Below are 23,205 nucleotides of genomic sequence, written 5' to 3' on the forward strand. Positions count from 1 at the left end.
AACAAAAATAATATTCTGTCTGCAGTGACATTAAGCAACCTAGCTGAATATTTTCATTTATTTCGTCATTTATAACTATTCTCAGAAAGTAAGAAAGAAAAGGATCTCTAGATTGCATTAAATCATAGATACATTATGAAATATATGATTTAAGCTTCTTCTTTTTTCCCATTTCTCCTGATTTATTCCTGCTTGTAAGTTTTATGCTACTGGTATGTCTACCTGAAGGTATCCTAATCCTTTGATTGAAATGCAGGATTTCTATTGCACTGGGAAATTGTGCAAATTGAAACTATTCTATTTCTTTGTTTACAGAAATAATACAGGATAGCCTCATGGTAACTAGAGCTCCTGATGCTAAGATATTTGTAAACACTTAAGGATTGACTGTCTACATTATTGATCTGATCACTCAAATAGCTCTGAATTAATAAAACCCATGGCTCAGTGGTGCCAGTGTGGGACTGGGCCTAATTTAAAGGTTTGTGAAATGCAAGTGCAGTAATTGAATTCAAATATAATTAAACAGCTGTTGAATTGTCAGGGATTTTGAAACAGCTTGAAAAACTTCATGTGAATCCTCCCCTGGCAGTGAAGATGTAGACTATGTATAGTCAGGAGTGTGCCCAATCTACTCGCCTCCCATTTATTCAACACAAGGCACCTCCTGAGCCTGCTGTCACCCTTCCTTTGCCGTAGGAAGAGCTGGATCACCCAGCACTGTGCCAGCCTAATCTCTTTCCTCCCCTTTTTTGTTGTTCTGAAGCTGCTTAAATTGACACTACTGTTGAGAAAAATCTTCCTGCAACATCAGGCCAAGTATTGTTGATTTACTTTTTCTCAGTGTAGCTTGCTACTCTGAAATAAATGACTGGGGAAAAGGGTGGTGTTGCACAGTTATAAATGATTAAGAAAATATATTATAAAGTTATTCATTTTAATGGGATTTTAATATTAATGAGACAGTTTTCCACTGTAGCAAATAAACTGAAAGTAGACTGTTAAATGGTTTACAGTAATAATAACACCTGAAAAAAATAGCTGTAATGAAGGAAGGTTCCTGTTTTCAGTATCTAAATGGAAACAAAGAGCTGTGCATTTAAGAGCAGGACAGAGTCACTGGTGTCTTGATCGAGTGGAGGTAAATTATTTGAGTTTTGATACTGCAAACAGTTGGAGTTGGACACGGTCCTTCATGTTTTGAGGGTATAATGATTATGATAACATGGTCTGAAAGTCACACTGCATCCAGCTTTGCACTTTGACTCCAGTTTAGGAAATATTGAAAGTATTCTCCACAACAGAATTTGCAAAGTAACTTTTGCTTCTTAATTTGCAATTTTTTTTACTGTTTTATATATACATTTCTCTGCTTTACACAAGATCAGTTATTTCTTTTTTCTAACACTTCTTAGTGAGTCTGCAAGTGGTAGACAAGTGGCACAACACAGAATAAATAGCCATATTAAAGATTTCTTTTTTTCATGTGTTGGGTTTAAAATTCATTGCATTAAAATCTGAGAACCATATGAAATTTGAAAGGTTAACATTTGCATTAATTTAGATTCTGTAGTGCAGGTTTTTTTTAATGAATAAATGTTTTGCATTATAAAGGAGGTTCCATTTTCCCCTGAATTAGCAGCGTCTGTTGGAGAAAGTTGGGAATATGGAATACTTGCTACTTCTTATCTCTTGTTTGCTCTTGATACTGTTCTTCCATCTTACAGAGTTCTTAAGGGTTTGACTAAACGCGGAAAAAGAACCCAGACTTCAAACAATAATCAAAAATTCCATTATGTGCATTATATTGGGAATAAGCCCTTAGTTTTGTTACTGAATTTCACCCTCACAACAAGAGACTTTAGTTAAATACCAAAGATCAGATTAAGCATTGACTAACAAAGTGACATAATGTGCTTAGCTCTAACATTGTCAGTTATGCATTTGGGCATGGCCCTCAACTCTGTCTCACTCTAATGGTGAAATGTGAGAAGTGGTGTTTAATTTTTGTATGCAAAAAAATTGAAATTATTGAAGAGTTGGAAGTAATTAATTTCAAATGATGTTGAATAAGCATTAAGTCTAAAATTCTGTTCTAAGGAAGGCTTGCAGTCTCAACGTCTTTTGCTGTCTCTCTGTGCAACCTGGAAATTTACAGTTGAAGAAAAGCTAAAAAACATTACTGATTATTAAAACTGTAGCTAGAGTATAAGAAAAATTAGTTCTAGTGGGAAGAGCTGGGAATGGATTGTTTTTATGACTGGGAGACGTCCACTTTAGAGTGTAACTTTAGTTGCTTCCTGGATCAAAAGCTGGTTCTTCACATTTTACCCACAAAATACAGAAGGCAGAAATGTAAATGTGCAGAAATTTTTTTGAGGACAGAGGTGAGTGGGAGGAAATCTGTTAATGAAATCAAACCAATATGATTAAAATGTATTATCAAATTTGTAACATTGAATAGATTTTTGGTGGTAGGATGAGGTAACTGAATACATTCCAGTGCAATGCAGAAACAGAAAAATATCTGTTCTTCCAGGAAACAACAGGAAAAAGACAAACAAAAAGGTGGCTTTCTGTTTTTGAGGTTGCCTGAAAAAACACATGGCAAGGGAATACCAAAGGCCTCTTTCTAATTCAATTGCAAACTGTATAATAGTTTAAACTGCACCAGCTGGTCTTATGAAGCTACCATGTTCCTTGGAGACATGTTCCTTGGATTCTCTTAATAATCTTACTGGACCAGTTCAACATTGCATTTTGAGTCTTTGTGCTGAAATAGCAAGATGTATAGCTTAACAGTTCAGGCTTTATTAAACAACAACTAAAGTGAAGCACAGCACATAGTGTTTGTCCATGTCGGTGTTTAACTTGTATTAATTTGTATTTGGTAGCATCTTTTTCGCTGTCTCTCTTCTGTTCTTTGTTGCTTTAGGCTGTCACATCCTGGAGCACTCACAGCCTTATAGAAAACCCCTTGTTTGATGGGGATTGGAATCACTGGGTAGTTCTGTGGAGTACTGCTATACACTTTAATTGATAAGTTCAGTCTTGATCCTGGAAATACTTGTAAGAACTTCTTCTTGTGGTTGAGGTTTCTCAATACATCCCTGAATCAGATCAGCAAGAGAAAAAGTAAAGCATGGGAGGTTTTCAAGACTTAATAAAGTAACTACAGTCATTTGAGTAACAATCTTAAACTTGCACCAGAAAAGCGAATTACTTCTGCATTTGGTTTCATGAGCTTGACTTTAGACTATTTTGAAGTAGATTGCCAGCTGTGCATTAGAAACATGTCAAACATTGAATGACAAACTGTCAGCAAAAACCAGGACAATGTATGACTGTTTCTTTTTTGTGTGGAAAGTTCATGTGGTTTTATGTGTAATTGTTTTGCTTCATTGGTCAACAGCACACCAGCTAAAATATCTGTTTCTTTGAAAACATATGGTGTTTATGTATTCTTTAAAAAATTTCAGTTGTGCTAATCCTAAATGCTTTTTTCTGTTTTAGTTTCCAAAATACTGGTTTTTATAGTTTGGGGGTTTTTGTATAAGCAAAGTCATTGATCTTTCTCTCACAGACATAATGATTTTCATTTGTTTAAGTGAAGATTCCTGTAACATTTAAGCAATTGATTAAGGAAGACTTGCTATTAAGTAATTGTATATCAGAATGTATGGATTTGTAATACTGGATCATGTGTCTTTCCAAGGGTATTCCACAAGTTTATAAGGAAAAAAATTCTATTTAGTAAAATAAGTATGTCATTCCTGTTATATTTCCTTTTCTAATGCTGAATTCAGAAAATAACTTATTGATTAATATCAGATGTATTTGTCACATCAAAATAATAATGCAAGTTTGCTTTAATAAAACCTAGGTTAGAGAAATGAGCCTGTCGTCTCATATGTGTATGTTACACATATCCATCTCTGAAATCAGCTGTGTACAGTGCAAATATTCACTTTTACATACTGGTTTGTGAAAGCTTGAATTCTAATTTTTAAGCATGACATATGTTGCAGTGCAGTCACCATAACAGATGCACAGGTGGGCGAAGTGAGACCCTTGATGTTTAGTGTGAAGCCGAGATGTATTCTGACTTTTGGTGTATCTTGCATTTTGTTGCATTCTGTTTTTGACTTAAATAATGGTGATATGCAGGAAGGAGAAATCTGAGGTGGGGAGATGCTTTGCTGTTGCTTTGAATGTCTTTTTTATGTGCCTCAAGGTGGGACACAAAAGCAAGCAGGTGCTATCTACTCTTCTCCTGAGAAGACCATCAGGCTGCCAGAAGTACCCTTGGCTGGTAGATTTAGTTAGTGTCCATGAGATTTGGACTTCTTGAAAGTCCTACTTTTTATCTTTTTAAATTATTACTTCTATACATTTTTTTCCTTTTTTACAGTATTCTGTAACTTCTCTCAAGACCATCCCAGAATTATGTAGAAGGTGTGATTCACAAAATGAAGACAGATCAGGTATGATGCCCACTTCTGTCCACCCATCATTTTCTAGGCTTTTTTTTTTTTACTCATGTACAACTTGGCAATAATAGCTTCTTGGCAGTGTCCTGTTGTTTTATTTTCTCTCATTTCTGTACGGCTTTCTGGAAACATGACTTTCTTTGTTTTTTTTCAACAGATGTTAGTTCATTAGAAGGGAAAAAAGTTCCAAAAAAGGATTGGCTGTATACAGATAAATGTAGGGCTTCATCTCAGCAGCTCCAAACCACAGTATATGCAACAATTTACTTGAAAACCCGAGAAACCATTGGTGACAAGACGTAATAATGTAGGCGCCAATGAAAAAATGTTGGATATATTTATTACCCATATGGTCACGACCGGTTTGAGGGATGATATTTTGCCAGAGTCTGAAACTGTATCAAGGATGCTACATGATAGAATCTGCTCTAAGGCATACTGTAACAGTTAAGATTAAAGCTGAGTTTTTTAGTTTAATAGTGTAAACTAAATGAAGAATCATGGCATATAGATGAGAACCAGCTGGAGACCTTCTCCCTGCCCCCCTGACAAAAAGTGTATTAAGTGTTGTTTTTCACTCTGTAAATCAGATTAATTCGCTTTTATTTTTCTCTTCCTGATGGAGGATAATTGAATTGGTGAGAGGAGTGTTTTTGTTGAGCTATGAAAAGTTTATTATGCTTTCTGGCATTTTAATTGAACTTTGTGAATGTTGTTTTATCGAGTACTTTTATAAAAGAAATGGGAGACCTGGAATTCACAGGATGATAGAAGGCTTTCAGAACTGTGCTATACTTGGACAACTTTTGTTTCTGTATTTCCTTACAGACTGTTTTAAATTTCTAATATGTGTAACTAAGTCAAAACTTTCTGATAGCTACTTGTTCTACCAGAATCATTAAAGGCCAGGTCATCACATGCCACTGTTCTTGGCAATAAAGGAAAGCAAAGGTCTCCTTACCACACTTGCTTGCCATGTTATTGCCCATACAGGGCACAGCAGTGATTGCACACTCATTACTTGTTGCAAGCAAAACCAAGGAAGAAGTGTAAAGGGAGAAGACCTCTTACTCACCCCCCTCAATTTTCCCTGTCTCACTCTACCCCAATCTCCCTGCATCCTCCTCCGTCCTCCCCTCCATATTCCCCTCATTCTTCACATCCTCCGCCATTCCACCTTTCTCTCCTTCCCCTGCCTCACCTCTATCTCTTTTTTCTCTCTTCTTCCTGCCTTCTTACTAGTTCTTCCCCCCTTCTTCATCCCTTGCATCCTTCTGTCTTCCTCTTTTGTCCCTTCTCCTTCCATCTTCTTCCCCTCTCCTTCCCTTCTTCTTACCCGTTCTTACCTCCATTCTCCCCACTGTCTCCCCATTCTCCTATTCTTACACAATTTCTCCACACTATTCTCCCCCCATTCTTCTCTCATTCCTCCTACTTTTTCTCCTCCTATCTTCTTTCTCACCCACTCTACCCCCTTCTGCTCCTCATTCTTCCCTGCCATTCTCCTTAGCATTCATCCCCTCATTCCTCCCTACATTGCTCCCACCATTCTCCCCTCATTCCTCCTTCCATTCTTCTTTCCCCATTCTCCCCACTATTTTCCCATCTGTTCTCCCTACCGTTCCTCCCCACCATTCTTCACCCCCATTCTTTCCAGTGTTCACCCTGCTATTTTCCCCCCATTTCCACAGATCTTAGTTTTACTTCCCGCACATTCTTCCCTCCCCAGTTTTTCCCACCATTCTTCCCCACAAGTCTTTCCTCTGTTTTTCCCTTCAGTCATCCCCCCAAGTATTTTCCAATATTCTTCCCACCATTCTCCTAGACCTTTCTTTACCCGATTCCTCTCACCGTTCTCCTCCCCATTATTTAATGCCCCTCATTGTTACCCCCTTCATTCCCCACCCAGTATCTCCCTCATCTCTTCCATGTCTCCGTCCTCTCTACTTTCTCACTACTGACATTCCCACCCCTCCTCTGCCTATCAGTATAAGCAGCTGATCATGTGGCAGAGGAGCTTTACCTAATCTTGTCATACAAGAGAATTAAAGCTACTCATTCATTCAGCTGCTCCAAGAGAAAGGTGAACCAGAGAAGGAGAGCAAGAATAGCCCCTAATTCCAATGAGTGGTCTGTTCCTGGGCACTGCTTAGCCACAGAAAGAAAAGCATATTCTTTCTAAAATTCAGATAGTAGTCACAAAGTAAAATGTGGACCAATAGCAAGGATGAAGTATGGGCCATGAGCCCTTCCTTTAGATTGGGGGATGCTGACACTTATTGTGTAGCTTGTTGTTCTATGGTTACTTCTGCAGTTGGACATTTTCTAATTATGATTTTAGTTACATCTGCATTCATCTATTTCCTTGAAAAAGGGTTGACAGAAGCAAATAGAGGCATTGCAGGAAGACAGTAGTAGCTCTGGCTACTACTACAGTAGTCTGCCAGTGGAAGTTAATTCACAGCTTGGTTAAAAGCCTTGAGTAAAAGAGAGGTCTTTAGCACTGATAATAGTATTGACCACAGATTAGATATGGCAGGACTATCACAGTCTAAAAAACAATGTCAGCTTTGTCTCAGAAAAATATTTAGTTCACTAAGATAGTTAAGACAAAATTATAGAGAAAATAAGATTCAACTTTATCTGTGGCAGCCATTCTCACCAGCAGGATAGTTAGAACAGATTTGAACTAGACAGTTTCTCATTGTGAAATTACATTTTTTACTTATATGGCTAATAATATGGAAGTCTTGTTATTCATTCTTTGCTGATAAATTTGGTGAATAGCCCTGTAAATCCCTTTTTTTTCCCTATTTCATGTAAACATTGAATAATAAGTTAGTAACATATGTAAGTGTTTGGTTACATTGTTTTTGAATTACTCTAAATACTTTTAATCCTAGGCAAATATCAGCGTTTACAACTCAATGTGCTTTATCAAGCATTTCACGTAGATTTCTGATTTTTTCCGAACTATTTCTGCCTGTCTGTAACTTTTTCTCAGAATTACTTGTTCTTTTGAAAAAGGAGGTATTAGAAAGTCTGAGAAAGGTTTTCCCATCGTGTAGTTTTTCCTCCTTGAACTTTCACCATCACCTCCCTTTATTGGACATCACTGGCCAGTGACATGTACTGGTGGGAAGTCCTGTGGTTCCTTCTTCACCCTTTTGCCAGATGTGCATGAAAGCCATGCAGTCAGAGCAGTCTCAGTCCTCACTCAGAATCACAGAATATTTTGAGTTAGAAGATACCCACAAGGGTCATTAAAGTCTGACTTCTGGCCCTTCCCGGGAAAATCCCAAGTATCACATCATGTCTGAGAATATTGCCCAAACACTTCTTGGATTCTGGCAGAATTGGTGCTGTGACCACTTCCCTGGGGAGCGTGTTTCACTGCCCAGCAGTCCTCTGGGTGAAGAACCTTTTCCTAATATCCAGCCTAACCTCTCCAAACAGACCTTCCTGCCATTCCCTTGTGTTCTGTCACTGGTCACCAGAGAAAAGAGATCAACATCTCTCCCTCCTCTTCCCCTCATGAGGAGGTTGCAGACTGCAATGAGATCTCCCCTCGGTCTCCTCTTCTCCAGGCTGAACAGACCGAGTGACCTCAGCCACTCCTTGTACGGCTTCCCCTCAAGTCCCTTCACCATCCTCATTACCCTCCTTTGGACTCTCTCTAATAGCTTAATGTCTTTCCTATATTGCAGTGCCCAAAACTGTACACAATATTCAAGGTGAGGCCGCCCCAGTGCAGAGCAGAGTGGGACAATCCCCTCCCTTGACTGACTGGCGATGCTTTGCCTGATGCCCCCCAGGACACGGTTGGCCCTCCTGGCTGCCAGGGCACTGTTGACTCATATTCAACTTGCCATTGACCAGGATCCCTAGGTCCCTTTCCATGGCGCTGCTCTCCAGGCTCTTATTCTCTTGTTTATACACACAACCAGGGTTGCCCCGTCCCAGGTGAAGAATCTGACACTGCCCCTAGTTGAACTTCTTATAGTTGGTGATTGCCCAGTTCTCTAATTTGTCAAGGTCTCTCTCCAGGGCCTGTCTGTCTTCAAGGGAGTCAACAACTCCTCCGAATTTTCTATCAGTTGCAAACTTACTTAGTATCTCTTCAAGTCCTGCATCCAAGTCATTTATGACGCCTCAGTGTCCTTCTTGGATTTAGGGAATTCTGACTCAGAAAAATTCCAAGGGATCCTTGGAGCCAAAATATGTGTGCCAGTACCCCCAGATTACATGGTGAAAGATATATGAAATTGGCAAAAAAATGAAGGGCAAATCACAGTTTATCTGCAGTAAAGCAAAAGTAAGGGTAATTGTTTTCTCCACCATCATGCTTCAAGAGGATGATCTTTGTAGCTAGCATAATAACCACTAAGATGGACATTAGTTCCCTTGGTTAGAGCAAAGTGCTAATAACACCAAGACTGTGACCTGTACAGACCATTCACTTAAAAGTTGGACTCAGTGATCTTTGTGGGTCCCTTCTAATTCAGAATATTCTGTGATTCTGTGATTGTTCATCTTCAAAGATAGAAAACTAAAAAATGTAGTTTAAAAATGGATCTAGTTAGCTCATTTTTTCTGAAATGAAGTGTTAGCCAGTATGCCCATTGATTTCCAGCATTGTTTAAAATAGAATGATGAACTGAAACATAAATCAGTCCTTTATGCTTTTCTTATTAAGCATGGAATTGGTTATGTTCTTTCTGGACAAATTTTCTAACGCCACTTGAGCAAATGGCTCAAGACATCTGTGTTCAACAAGCTTCACTGAGCCATGTCATTGTTGAAGTAAATTCTGTCATCTATGATGACTTTTGGTTGCCATTAAATGGATGTTTCAAATGAAGGCAATATACTACTCTAGATCTTTATTCACGGAATGATAAAAACAAATTCACCTTTAATTTTCAGCAGGTATCGTTCTGCAATACTTCATTCCCAAAGTAACTGCCATTCACAAAATTATTCAAAAGATTAGTTTCCTATTTGAGAAAAAGAAATAAATCAATGAACATAAAAGTGCAGACAATTTCTGTCTCAAGTTCCTGGTAGTTTTTGAATTATATGAGAAAGTAAAGTAAAATTTAATTTGGAAGTAGTGTTACATGGCATCAATTTGACAGCCTGTTGTGCTCCAGATATCTCCCAAGTAAATATACCTGAAACAATACAATATTGTTTTGATCATTCCTTGGTAAAATACTGAAGAATTTTCTCTTACAATAAAACAATACTTGTGCTAGCTACATATAAAGTCTTTTTCTAACTCATTTTCACATCCTCCCTCTTCCTGTTTTACACATTTTGTGCTAAAATGACCTCTTCTGATTTTTCATTAGAACTTTGCTCACTACCTTTCTTTTATATCCACAGATCAATCTGAACAAGGGTAAACCCAATTTATTAATTTTAAAATTATCTTTGCATCTCCTATATTCTCTACTTTAGAATGACAGCTTTTGTACTGTTCTTCGTCAAACCAAGAAAAGAAAAATTATTCATTCTCTGAGGCTCGTGATTATGTTTTAATTACCTGGAAAAGATGCATTGTTATTTAAAAGCATTAATTATTATTTACCCTGTATACCCTTTCTTTCTTCTTTAGAGTGACTTCAAATTCCACTTAAATGGGAACAAACCCTCTTTGTTCTTACCTGTACAGAATTGTTCTTTATTTCAGGTTCTAATGCTGTGCAGCTTACAGTAAAGAACTCTAATATGTATTCTTGTACAAGTTATTGATATATTAAAACTATAAAACAGTGCCACCTTCAGTTAAAATTGTTAAATATGAATTCAGTTATATTAATAAAACAGTAAATAGATATTAAGAACTGGTTTTGATTATCCATTGACTTGGGACATCCCTTCCTCTATCACTTGGAGCCCAAGTACTGCTGCCAGTGTGAGAGAAACATTTGTGTTAGCAACGAGGAGTTTTCTGAAAGTTTCCCTAGTGTAGTCAACACCTCAGCATCTGTATTCAAAGTCAGAATCACAGTGCTTTAAATGGACCTGGAATTCATACAAGTCTTAATTGATTCAAGAATCTCTACTGAAGTCATATCACAAGGAAGGAGCTCAGGCATTTCTTTCAGATGACAGTAAAACTCCAAACACAAAACTTTCTATAGACTTGTTGCAGGCCCCCTCCCAATATTACATGAGCAAAATGTTAAAATACTGCATTTAAAAAAATGTGGGCAGTTGTCAATGCTATTCCTATATTTTCTTAATGAAAAACTTACCAGTGTTATTTTCATTATACTCAGGACAATTTAAAGGTATTCTGATATTTGGCACTAGATTGTAAGTATCACAGAAACTGCCCATAACACAACAGGGTAAAGTTTCATCTGTGCATGAGGTAGTCGTGATAGTTGGAGAAAACCCAAAGAGTTACCCTGTAATGCTGCAGATGCTTGTATACCAGATAAAACTGGTATAAATAAACCTACAGGCCTCTTGATTCACAATTTGCATTTTCTCTACTCAAGAAGAACACAGAGCACAATATATGATGAAGAAGTACTGCAAATTTCACCTTTGCAGGTTTTCATCAGATAGAGCTTTCTTTTATGCCAAGGCAATGCTTTGACACCTCAAGTCTATCAGGTAGACACTTTTTGTGTTCCTCTCTCTTTCTGCTTCACCAACACAACAATGGGATTATCCAAGTCTCTTATATTAATGAATAAAAGTTAAGGAAATAATTTTTACACCATAGTTGGGAAAAAAAATTGTTGTCACCTTTTAGGAGTATACCAGAAATATTTGTCAGATTCAGGAATCAAGCTAGCTGCTCCACATTCTCCTGCCTTAAGCTCAGACAATCTTTTACTGTTGTTTAAAAAAGAATCAAACAGTATTTATTTGACCCAGACTTTTAATGGCCCCTACCTGAGTTCATAAGTATTGAAAGATGAGCAAGAGGCTTTTCCTCTGGAGCAGCTGTTTAAGACTGTTCACAAAATTCCTGCTGTGCTGGTGTTTCTGAGGCCATAGGCAACACTTGCTTTTGCTTCTTCAGGGAACAGTCATCTGAAAGCAGAATGAAAGAGATTCAAACCATGCCCTGGTCTACTCTGACCTAGTGGGGTGTAGAGGGAAGCTGTGCTGTAACTGCCTGAGGACTGGTGCAGCCTTTACAGAGCCCAAGTAGTAAATAGCACAGAGAAATAGTGTCAACTAGTCTGGCTTTCTTTGTTCCCTACTGCTGTATGCTTAAATGCTATATACTAATCCTTTATTAAAAGCAGTGTAAATCCATCATCTTAGTTAAGTGGAGAGTATGTTTTTAAGACAGTAAAAGTATTGTTAACTGTTCTTGGTGTTCCAGTTTGTTTTCTGGAAAAACAGTGTTTGTAAAGAGATGTTGGAAAGAAAAACAATGAAAACTGGAAGAACCTTACTCTGCTGTAATGTTGATGAAAGAGAAATACATGACTTCACAATGAGCTGAGAAAAATCTGTAACAAAGTTCATTGCTCCTTTGCAGTGTTCGATTTTACAATTTTGTCATCAGTAGTTTATGTAAATGCAAGTTACTAAAGTTAAAAAGGGGAGAAAGTGAAGCAACAAAATAAATGTAAGCTTACATAAAGTGACGACAAACAAAATGTTGATGCCTTTTCCTCTGTCTAGACCCCTGTGTTGAAAGCAGTGTTTTCATAAAACTCAGACAGAATTCATTTCCATACTGAGTGCTTAATAGTTCCTGTCAGAACAAAACAGCTGGGAAACATATGGTATCCATTTCCCTGTATCACTTGGAAAAAATTTCTCATGTAAATAAAACCAACATAAAAGTGTAGGCCTTTGAACCTAGAATCTTATACAATACATAAATAAGTCAGTACAGTGCATTCTTTGTATTGGCCCACTAAGTTACATGCCTTTTGATTATTATTATTTTTATTTCTTCTTCGGAAATGTTTTCTTAAGAATTTCCAAAAGTATTAATGTAATTTTCAGACATCCGTAACTACTAAGACATACTGATCTTTTACTTCAGATATTAATGTTGCACTGGAAGTGTATATATCTGTTTCCTTAGGAAGGTGTTCATGGCAAATTGTGTGTTTTGACCACAAATTAGATCCCACTGATATGCAGTTAGCACATGTTATGAATCTGCTTTTTTTAAACAGTATTCCTGACTTTCAGAATGCATTAACTCTTAGTGTACATTGAAAGGGTCATAATAACTGCCTAAAGGCTTTAGAGGTTTTACTGCTGTCCCTCAACTGAAAACAAAAAATGAAAGAAAACTCTTTACCAGAGTTCCACTGATTATGAAGATCATAAATATCACCAGCTGGGACTGTGTGAAAGAGTGCAAATTCAGTAGGATTCAGTTCAAGTTCAGTAGGATTAAGAGTTCAGTTGACTTGAGCTCCCTTCCTTCTCATAAGTCAGATTCACTGGTCAAACTCTGTATCCTGCAGTGCACTGAAAGAGTTGTCTGGAAGGTCCAGAGCTATGGGGGGGTATGTGTGTGTATACAGGTTGTACATATAAGGGATGGAAAGTTTGACAGAGAAGCCCAACATAGAGAGGAGAAGTGGAAAAGGAAACATCATACCTAAATAAGTAGGCTTAACTTTTAGATCAGAGAATCACAAAATTGTTTAGGTTGGCAGTGTCCACTTGAGATCATCTAGTCCAATGCTTAAGCAGGGCCAGCTAGAGTAAGTTAAACCCAGGAAACCCAGGATTGTGTCCAGTTGAATTTTCAGTATCTCCAAGGATGTAGACTTCACAAAGTCTCTGGGAAACTGTGCCAGCATTTGACTAGCCTCACAATAAAAAAGTGTCCTCTTGTGTTCAGATAGAATTTCATGTGTTTTACTTTTCATGTGTTTTACATTGCCTCTTGTCCTATCAGTAGGCACTATGGAGAAAGGCCTTGCTCCTGACCCTTCTCTTCTCCAAGCTGAACAGTCCCAGCTCGGAGTTGCTGTTCATGTGAATTTCCAGTTCTTATGTGAAAAATACATCTTCCAGAGAAAACAGGCCTTAGAAATTGAATTGTTGTTACTGTTCTTAAAACAAAACCAATAAAAATTTTTTACTAACTCTGTTGTTGCCCTCCCAGAAAATCATCCTACTGTTATGATGCATCTCCATGCAGGGTACAATGAGAACTAGCATAGTTGGACAGGACTGCTGTAAATGCCACTAGGCTATTATTCACAGAATATGTTAAATTTGGAAGGGACCACAGTGAGTCATGTGGTCCAACCTCCTGGCTCAAGCAGGGCCATCCTAGAGCATTGCACACAAAATTGTGTCCAGATGATTCTTGAATAACTCCAGTGAGAGAGACTCCACAACCTCTCTGGGCAATCTGTTCCAGTGCTCAGTCACCCTCACAGTAAAGAAGTTCTTCCTCATAGTCAGGTGGAACTTCCTGTGCATCAGTTTCTGCCCATCGTCTCTTGCCCTATTGCTTGACATCACTGAGAAGAGCCTGGCTCCATCTTCCTGACACCCTCCCTTCAGATACTTATATACATTTATAAAGTTCCCTCTGTCATCTCTTCTTGAGGCTGAACAGTTACAACTCCCTCAGCCTTTCCTTCTAGGAGAGATGCTCCAGTACTTTAATAATCTTTGTCAGCCTCCACTGGACCTGCTTCAGGAGCTCCATGTCTCTCTTGTACAGAGGAGCCCAGAACTGGACACGGCACTCCAGATGTGGCCTCACTAGGGCTGAGTAGAGGGGCAGGATCACCTCTGTCAACCTGCTGGCAGTGCTTTTCCTACTGCGTCCCAGGATACCATTCTCCCTTTTGGCCACAAGCTCACATTGCTGGCTCATGGACAATTTGTGATTGTGGTCTTCCATTACTTGATTAGAACTACTTTATTTGTAATTATTACAATGTATGTAATTATTACAATGTATTGAAGAAAGTTTCTTTTCTGGAGTGTTAAATTCTTCAGTGATTTCGATAGAGATGCCATTAAATCTGCTTAGATATGAATGTGGCATGTTATCGTATAATTCTTGTTTCCAGTGTTTGGCCAGGTATATCTTTAAAGCATGCACAGCTTTATATGTGCACAGCATGCATGTATCTTTATATCATACCACATGATAGCAGTCACTTCTAAATCAAATTCCTCTGTTTCTAAAGTTTCCAGCAGCAGCTGGAATTGTGGAGTGTCAACTCTTCTCGGAAATGCACAGAAACCAACAGGAATTGCAGATGTGTGCAATAAATTCAGACCTGTGAAGAGAGTTTCCCCATTAAAGCACCAACCAGAAAGCTCTGAGAACAATGAAAGTGATGACCAGAAGAACCAGAAGGGAGAATACCAGAAAGGCAGTGATTCTCAGTCTGCACCTCCAAATGATGACCAGAGTCCTGGAGAAGGAGAGAACCTTAAAAGCAAAAACATTGAGCCTGCTGTTCTGCTTGGGGAGCTGGAGCACTATGACCTGGACATGGATGAAATTTTGGATGTGCCTTATATTAAATCAAGCCAGCAACATGTTCCTTTTACAAAAATAGCTCCTGAGAAAAAACTTTTGGGTGTGTGTTCAACAGTGAATGGTCTTAGCGGCAAGACTTGCTCTGCAGGGAACACAGAGAGCTCGCCTGCTGGCGGGACGCAGTTCTGTGTGCTGTCTCCTGTGAAAGGCTCTCAGCTGAGAAAAACACAGCCCACTGTCCTTGATCAGCACAAACATTCAGCAGAAGAATTAGAGCTTTCCCAGCCTTTAGTTAAGTGTAGCTCGGTCCATGACTCTGAAGGCCAAGGCAAGGGCTTCCTCAGCAGGACATTTGTTGATCCTCATGCTCACAAATCTGAGAAGACCATGCCAAACTGCCACCGGAGGACTTTCCACCTGCAGACGGCAATGGCAGAAAGTAAGCAGCTGGAGGAACTGAGTATGAGCTGGAACAATGCGGGGGCCCCAGAAGAGAGGAGCGAAGAAGTGAAAAAAATTAAGAGCATCTTAAACATTGTAAAGGAAGGCCAAATATCTTTACTGGTAAGTATCATCTTTTTCATAAAAAATGTAGAATAAAAGGAATCTGTGATGTGGTTTATTAAGCCAGCTAGGCTGATGAAGTGAATATTTTGAACCACTGCCCTTTTTATCTTGTACACTCCTTAGAAATTGAGCATATGGTCTTCCAAATGGAAAGTCTTAATATTTGAATAAAATATGTAACAAAACCAAAATACTAGTTTTATGTAAACATGCTCAAGATTGCTATTTTATGCAGTACACTGAAATCGTATAGAAGGCCGACATTTTAACTAGTGAGATCACTAAAATATCAGATTGAAATCTTACTTGAGTTTTGCTTTCACAACATTTGTGGGTCACTTTGCTCAATTATTGCTGATTTACCTTGGTTGTTATTTAGAGGTTGATGATGGGAACAGAGGGGCTTCTGATTGTTATTCAGGAGTGTTTACGCTGTCCTGTTGCAGCAGCATTCTCACGCAGGAGCTTTCTCTAAAGCCTTGTTGGCCTCTGACCCATATGAAGTTTTTTTAGTAAATTCTAGTGCTGTGATCGGGCGCTGTCAATGATAGTTTCCAAAGTAACTGGTTGCAAGTTAACACAATGATGCAGAGCATATGACCTCCACACAGAACAGCTGGTGGAGGAACAGTGTATGTGTAAGAACTGTTTTTGTTAGATTTTTGTTTAGCTTCTCTGTTTACCAGTCTAGCTCAAGCACAAAGGCATGCTTTTAACAAAGAAGCAAGAACAAAGGAAGATATTCAAAACCAGACAGAGGCAGAAGAGACTATTAGATTGCTCATTAAGAAATAAAAGCAAGTTAAATTCACCCTGAAATAGGGTGGGGGGAAAAAAAAGAGGTCATCATAAGTAGGTAGATGGAAAGAAAATATATATTTTTTCTAAACAGGTCAAAACCTCTAAATGAAGTAGACTCATTGAACAATACTCTGGCAAGTCTGCACAACTCTAGGAACTTAGTTATTGCTACTCCTTAACTATGTCTTCCATCTTTTGTTTTGCTTTTGGAGTTTCTCAATCCAAATGTTTTGTCTCAAAATTAGTCGAAATAATGTCTTACATCATGGTCGTGTAGAACTTTGGGTAAATATTCCAACTCTTTTTTTCATGGAAAGAAGCTATCACATGAAAATCTTCTGTCACATGTTTTAACTACATTTTAAATTGTCCTTAGCACAAGCTACCACTTTTTTTCAGAAATCATGGATGTTTTCTGTTTAATTACTCATCAATATAGTGCTAAAAAAAAACCAAACAGAAATTATGAAAATGTGGGTATTTTTTCAGCTACCTCATTGACCAAACTAGTGCAAAGACTTAAAGCCATTTAAGATCTTACACCGTTGTATGACACTTGCATGAGAAAAAGAGAAACCACAAAGTCAGTCAAGCCAGTGAGAGTCCTTCCTCTCTCCTGTTGCTAATAGTAGCCAAGTTCTGTATAGTGAAATGAAAACCTCTGGATTTTGACTTAAAAAAGAACTTGCCTATAGGGAAACCTCTTTGTATTTTACTTCTGTCTAGGGCTGTGAGGCTAAATGTATCATTTTATCCTCAGTTGTAACTAACATACTGCTTTTTTTAACAGCCTCATTTAGCAGCAGATAATCTGGATAAGATCCATGATGAATGTGACAACAATCTGTTGCATGTAGCAGCATCAAAGGGACATGCAGAATGCCTGCAGCATCTCACTTCTTTGATGGGTGAAGACTGTTTGAACGAGCGAAACATTGAACAGCTAACTCCAGCTGGATTAGCGATAAAGGTAACAGTCTCTTTCTCTACTGTAATGAGACATAAAGGTCATTTAGTTCCCTCCTGTGATGGCAGTAAGAAAGGCATCCAGCGGGATATTGTTTTTCAAGCATTTTAAGTGAGAACAAAAAAAGCCATTGGCTGGTACTGCATAAGCAAATTAAAATGGATTACTATACAGAATGCAATATCCAATGTCTAACATTGAAAATTTATACATTGTCATCAACGCATATACATTAATTTTTAAGTAAGTCAACTGACTTTAAAGAATATTTGTCACATTTTAAACAGCTTTCATTTAACTCAGATTCAGTTCTTTCTTTAGGGAGCATAGCGGTTTCTTGATTTTTTAAAAATACTGGTACAATCCTGTAAAACAAGTGTGAAAACATGTTTACAAAGCATAAAAACATCTGGAGATGGCAATTCTTGGCTGTCTAGAACAATTGCATCAAAGTTAAAATGTACATGTTACAGAATGATCTGTTAAAATCTGCAAAAAATAATGTCAACGTTTACAGGAAAACCTGTTATATAGAAAAATATGAAAATTCATGCTGCTACTATACTAAAATAAAGCACAGTCGTGTACAGGAAGACTGATGATTTAACCATAGTGCTTCTGGTTCTTTAGTAAGTGAGACTGAATGGTTGAATGTCATTCCATTTAGCCTTGAGAATAAAGAAGGAAAGGGGTGAAATATAATACAAGAGTATCTGTTTCTTTGGGGATTTATTATTATTTACTTCTTGGGAAAAATTTGGAAACTGAGAAAGGACTGGTGGATTCCTACCTGCAGTTTTGCATATTTGAGGGGGCATTTCAATGATCTGGTGCAGGTTTCAGGGTTGGGGTTTTTTATTTTTATGGATCAAGCCATATGAATAGAAAATTAAACTGATGTCTAGTTGTGCTAATGAGATGCTCTTATATCTTGGCCCATGTCAAACTGAATAGTTACAGTCTGCCAATCTAAAGTCCAAATTTTTAGTTGGAAATTGTTTTCTTTCTTGTTTTTTTTTCAAGCTAGGTATATAGTAGGTATATAGTGTGTTTATAAGCCAATAAAACCTTTTCTCTATTTCTCCAGAAAGGTTGGCTTTTTTAATGATTGGTTCCTTTACTTTCAATAATACTTGAGCATACTTTGACATTCACAGAAAATTGTGTAAACGTGATGGAGTTCTTCACTTAAGTGAGGAACCAAGTATATCTACTGCTCAGGCCCAAGTATTTCTAATGATGTCCTGCATGACTGGGCTTGTCCTGAGTCATTACAAAGTTTTGTAAGAGCCTTTGAGTAATCTGGCATAACTAAACTTTATAGCTCTTGATCCTTTCTTCCGGAGTGGTTTTCAACACTGATAAAATGGGATTTATTCTTCTTGCCATTGTAACTCCCATAATGTTATACTATGTGGGGTGTACACCTGTTTTCTGCAGGAGTGATGACTATCAGAATGGAAGAAAACATAAACTTCCATGGAAGAGAATTTCAACAATGTATTGATTATAACATTTCCCAGTAAGGAATGAATTAATGAAAAGTAATTATTTTGCTTCAAGACCTCTTTCTGACCTCTGACTATGAGCTAGAGACAGGAAATGGAGTGGAATGTTGTGGCCAATCACACTGTTATATTACAGAATCACTGTATCAGAGAATGTTTAAGGTTACAAGGGACCACTGGAGGTCACCTAATCCAACTTCCCTGCTCCTGTGTTTTGAATATATCCACAGAAGAGACTCCATAACCTCTCTCTGGGCAGCCTGTTCCAGTACTCAGTCACCCTCACAGCAAAGATATTCCACACTGTTCAGGTGGAACTTTGTTCCAGTTTCTGCCCATTGCCTCTCATCCTATTGCTTGGCACCACTGAGAAGAGCCTGGCTCCATCCTCTTGGCACCCTCCCTGCAGATACTTAGACATTTACAAAGCCCTCTCTCAGTTCCTTCTTCTTCTGGCTAAAAAGGCCCTGCTCCCTCATCCTGTCCTCCTAAGAGAGGGGCTCCAGTCCCCTAATCACCACCTAATAATAATCATAGCTCTCCGCTGGACTCACTCCAGGAGCTCCAGTCTCTCTTGTACTGAGGAGCCCAGAACTGGACACGCGCTCCAGATGTGGCCTCACTAGGGCTGAGTAGAAGGGCAGGATCACCTCCCTCCACCTGCTGGCATTGCCCTTCCTATTGCATCCCAGGATAGTATTGGCCTTCTTGGCCATGAGGACACACTGCTGGCTCACGGACAACTTGTTGTTCACCAGGACCCCCAGGTATTTCTCCACAGAGTTGCTTTCCTGGAGATCGGCTCCCAGCCTGTGTGATGGGATTATTCTTCCCCAGGTGCAGGACCTGCATGTGCCTTCACTGAATTTCAGAAGGTTCTGCACTGCCCACCTCTCTAACCTATCCAGGTCTTCCTGAAGGGCTGCACAGCCCTCTGGGGTATCGGCCATTCCTTCTAGCTTTGTGTCATCAGCAAACTTGCTGAGGAGGCATCTGCCTCTTCATCCAGGTCATTGAGGGATATGTTAAACAATACTGGGCTCCATGGTGACACTGGTAGTTACATCAGAACCCTCTGAGACCCACTATGAGCCAGTTCTTAATCCACTCACCATCCACTCATCCAGCCTGTGCTTTCTGAGTTTGCCTGTGAGGATGTTGTGAGAGACAGTGTCAAAAGCCTTGCTGAAGTTGAGGTAGACAACATCCACTGCCCTTCCTTCATCTGTCCATCCAGTTGTCCCATTGTAGAAGGCAATCAGGTTGGTCAAGCATGATTTCCCTTTAGTGAATCCATATGGACTACTTCTGATCAAATTTTTCTTTCACATGCCTAGAGATGGCCTCCAGTATGAGTCATTCCATCACCTTTCCAGGGATTGAGGTGAGGCTGACTGGACTGTAGTACCCTAGGTCCTCCTTCTTGCTGTTTTTGATGACTGGATGACATTTGGTTTCTTACAGTCCTAGGGCACCTCTCCTGATCTCCCCAGATTTTGGATTATCACTATGGTGTCTTCCAGCTCTCTCAGCACTTGTGGGTGCATCCCATCAGGGCCCGTGGACTTGTGGATGTCAAGTTTGATACTGATAGTTTATTTTAACTAATTCTGGAGAAATCCTTTCCACATTAGCAAAATTAGCTTACTTTAGCAGGTACTTAATTTTATTAATTCGTTAATTTTAAAAATACAAAAATATTTTATTCAGTTGTGATACAAAGGAAAACAAAATAAAAAAAATTATTAGTTATTCATACTTACTAATATTTGAACCCAGATATGAGGAGGAGAATTTTTCTAGTGTAATAAAAATAATACAAGTAGCTTCATAGTTTTACTTCATTGCTGAAATTGAGACAAATGAAGTAAGTAAAGTAAAATAGTGTGTATTTTTGTATTTGTGTGCATACATTACATATGGAAGGTATAAAAATATAAAATTAATTTTATTTCAATATTTATTTTTTCCCATATAATTTTATATAGGTGAACATGCGCTACATTCTTTTCTGTGCTTTTATAAAATAAAATTGAAACTTGAAATGAATATTTATTTCTTTCTGTTTATTGCTTTATCTATCTTATGTGCACAAACCACTTTTTTCTGTTATGTATGTTGACCTTCATGAGGTTTTGACTGAGCAACTGAAATTCTCGTCTCAGCTATCCTTTAGAATATAAAACTTTATGAATATGTGAGTTGAAAAACTTTAGTAAGAACAGACCAGAACATAGGTCATGCCAAACTGCATTTACCAACATACTATTGCTGAAAAGGGGCTGCAGGAAGAGCGGCTGGCAAAATTCTTGCCTTTACACTGGGCTGCAAGCATGCTGTGAAGAAAATGTTAATCTGTGTCCACAGTATTTACATCCTACTTCATAGTAATGTGCAAACTACTAGGAGTGTACATAGCAGCTTGAGAATCTTGAGACGAGGCTGTAAAAGGTGTTCAGATGAAGAACCATCTCCTTAATTTGTGTTTGTAGAGTGCCTGTTGGGCAGAGGTCCTAATCCATGAGGTTTAGGCATTCAGCTACTACATATGTAAGAATAATTTAAGAGGCATGCATTTAATTGATTCAATGAAAACCTGAGTTTCTAGGTAGATTCTTCATTGTACTCTAGCAAATAATCTCATTTTGTCATTGAACCTTGCTGTACAAGTGATGGAAACAGAACTATGGTTTCTCTCTGAACAATCTGAGAGTAGGTACCAGATTGTGGTACCTGTTGTGGTACCACAATCCTATTTGACTGACACTTTCACATTGCCCCTTTCACTATAATCAATTGCCAAACTGTACTTGGTCTGGGACAGCCAGATCAAAGCTCATAACGTAAAAGCAGACAAAAGAACACATTTTTAAGCAAACTGGAAATTCATAACTTTCTAATAATTTCAATAAGCTTTTCCCTGTTTAGTAGATGTGTTTAGGATGGAAACAGCTGGAACTGAAATTTTTTTTACTTGTTTAGAATGGTCAGCTGGAGTGTGTTCGATGGATGGTCAGTGAAACAGAAGCTATTGCAGAACTCAGTTGCTCAAAAGACCACCCAAGCCTTATTCATTATGCAGGTTGCTATGGCCAGGTATGACTTTCATTTACTTTTTCAAAGAGATTATTTGAAATAAGAATTATATAAGAATTTTAATTTAAAGCATGTGTATCATTCTGTGGCTTTTAGTTGCAGGTGTTCTGAATTAGATCAAATATAGCAAAATCTTTCCTTACTTAATCTGTGTAATTTTTTTCAGTGTTTTCTCTCTTAAGTTTTTTGTTTGTTTGTTTTAGCTTTGACTGATGGCTAGGAGAAGATTACCTGGCATATTAGGCCAACCAAGAACATCTAGGAAGGTTAGCTAAGCAACAAACATATTGGGATAGTTCATATTATCTTCTCAGGAGAGACTGTTCTCAAAAAAAATTTGCAAATTGCGGTAATTTAAGAATTCAGCATATTGGTAGTGAAGTGTGGTGAAACTTGAACATCATCTGTCGAGCTCTAACCACTTTTATTGAGCACTACATGCATAAATATGTTGTAAATCAATCCTGTTTCACACCTACTTATCTATAAATATAATAAAAAGAAACCACTGAAGTACAGCATTCTAGTGCTTTGCTAACGTCTGGAGGAACATATATGCCACTTAATTATACTACATTCTCTTCCCAAAAAGTCTGTTTTTTCCTAAGTAGACCATGCAATAACCCCTCTTCAAAGGACCTTCTCCAGGATCTACTGTGCAAGGAATAATGATTGATTATTCTTCTCTAATCTCTTTGACAGATGGACAACTTTGTCCCAGAGTTTCTTCAACAGGCATTAAAGATAAATCATAGAATCATGGAATAGTGGGGACCTTAAAAATTATCTGGTTCCAACACTCCTACCATGGGCAGGGACACCAAATCCCACTGGTTTTGTGCTAATGCGTTTTAATCTTGTTGAGAGAGAACAAGGAAAATATAACCACTAAGAAAATCATTCTTTCCTGTGCAAGTGTGATTGTCTCATTCAATGCCATATGATTATTGTGGCTACTTCTGCTGTTAACTGCTCCTCTCCAAGCACAAATTTACTGTAGGGGAAAGAAAGAAGCAGGTTTGTAAGGCTATGGAGCCGAAGTCTACCCTTTCTCCTGCTGTTTCCATAAGCACACAGACTCCCTTGTTTTCATGCTGTGCAAAGACTTCCTTTGCCTTTTCTCCGCTCACCTACTATGCAGATGTTACTGGTGCAAGTTAGGACCCTGCCAGATATACAGATTGATGGTGTACTGCTTTCCATGCTTGGCCTGTAAACACAGCACTGAATATAGGGAAGCTGTGAGCCAGATCAGAACTGATTCAAGAAAAGCATGCTTGCTACTGGGAAGAAAAAGTTTGAAAGAGAAAGTTGCATGTG

The 23,205-nt window shown here is 38.3% G+C and overlaps 1 protein-coding gene across 3 annotated transcripts in view; it reads left to right on the forward strand.

Moving 5' to 3' along the window:
• Window positions 1–23,205, forward strand: part of SNCAIP (synuclein alpha interacting protein) — a 92,212-nt gene that overhangs the window by 41,453 nt on the left and 27,554 nt on the right. For all 3 annotated transcript variants that reach the window (XM_027670904.1, XM_027670906.1, XM_027670905.1), the window contains exons 3-6: window positions 4,412–4,484; window positions 14,648–15,510; window positions 17,105–17,284; window positions 21,772–21,885. In XM_027670904.1, coding sequence (XP_027526705.1) covers window positions 4,412–4,484; window positions 14,648–15,510; window positions 17,105–17,284; window positions 21,772–21,885 — 1,230 coding nt within the window. The remainder of the gene's footprint in view (window positions 1–4,411; window positions 4,485–14,647; window positions 15,511–17,104; window positions 17,285–21,771; window positions 21,886–23,205) is intronic.

Source organism: Neopelma chrysocephalum, unplaced genomic scaffold (assembly GCF_003984885.1).
Source record: "Neopelma chrysocephalum unplaced genomic scaffold, ASM398488v2 Primary Assembly neopelma1_96942, whole genome shotgun sequence".
Taxonomy (NCBI): domain Eukaryota; kingdom Metazoa; phylum Chordata; class Aves; order Passeriformes; family Pipridae; genus Neopelma; species Neopelma chrysocephalum.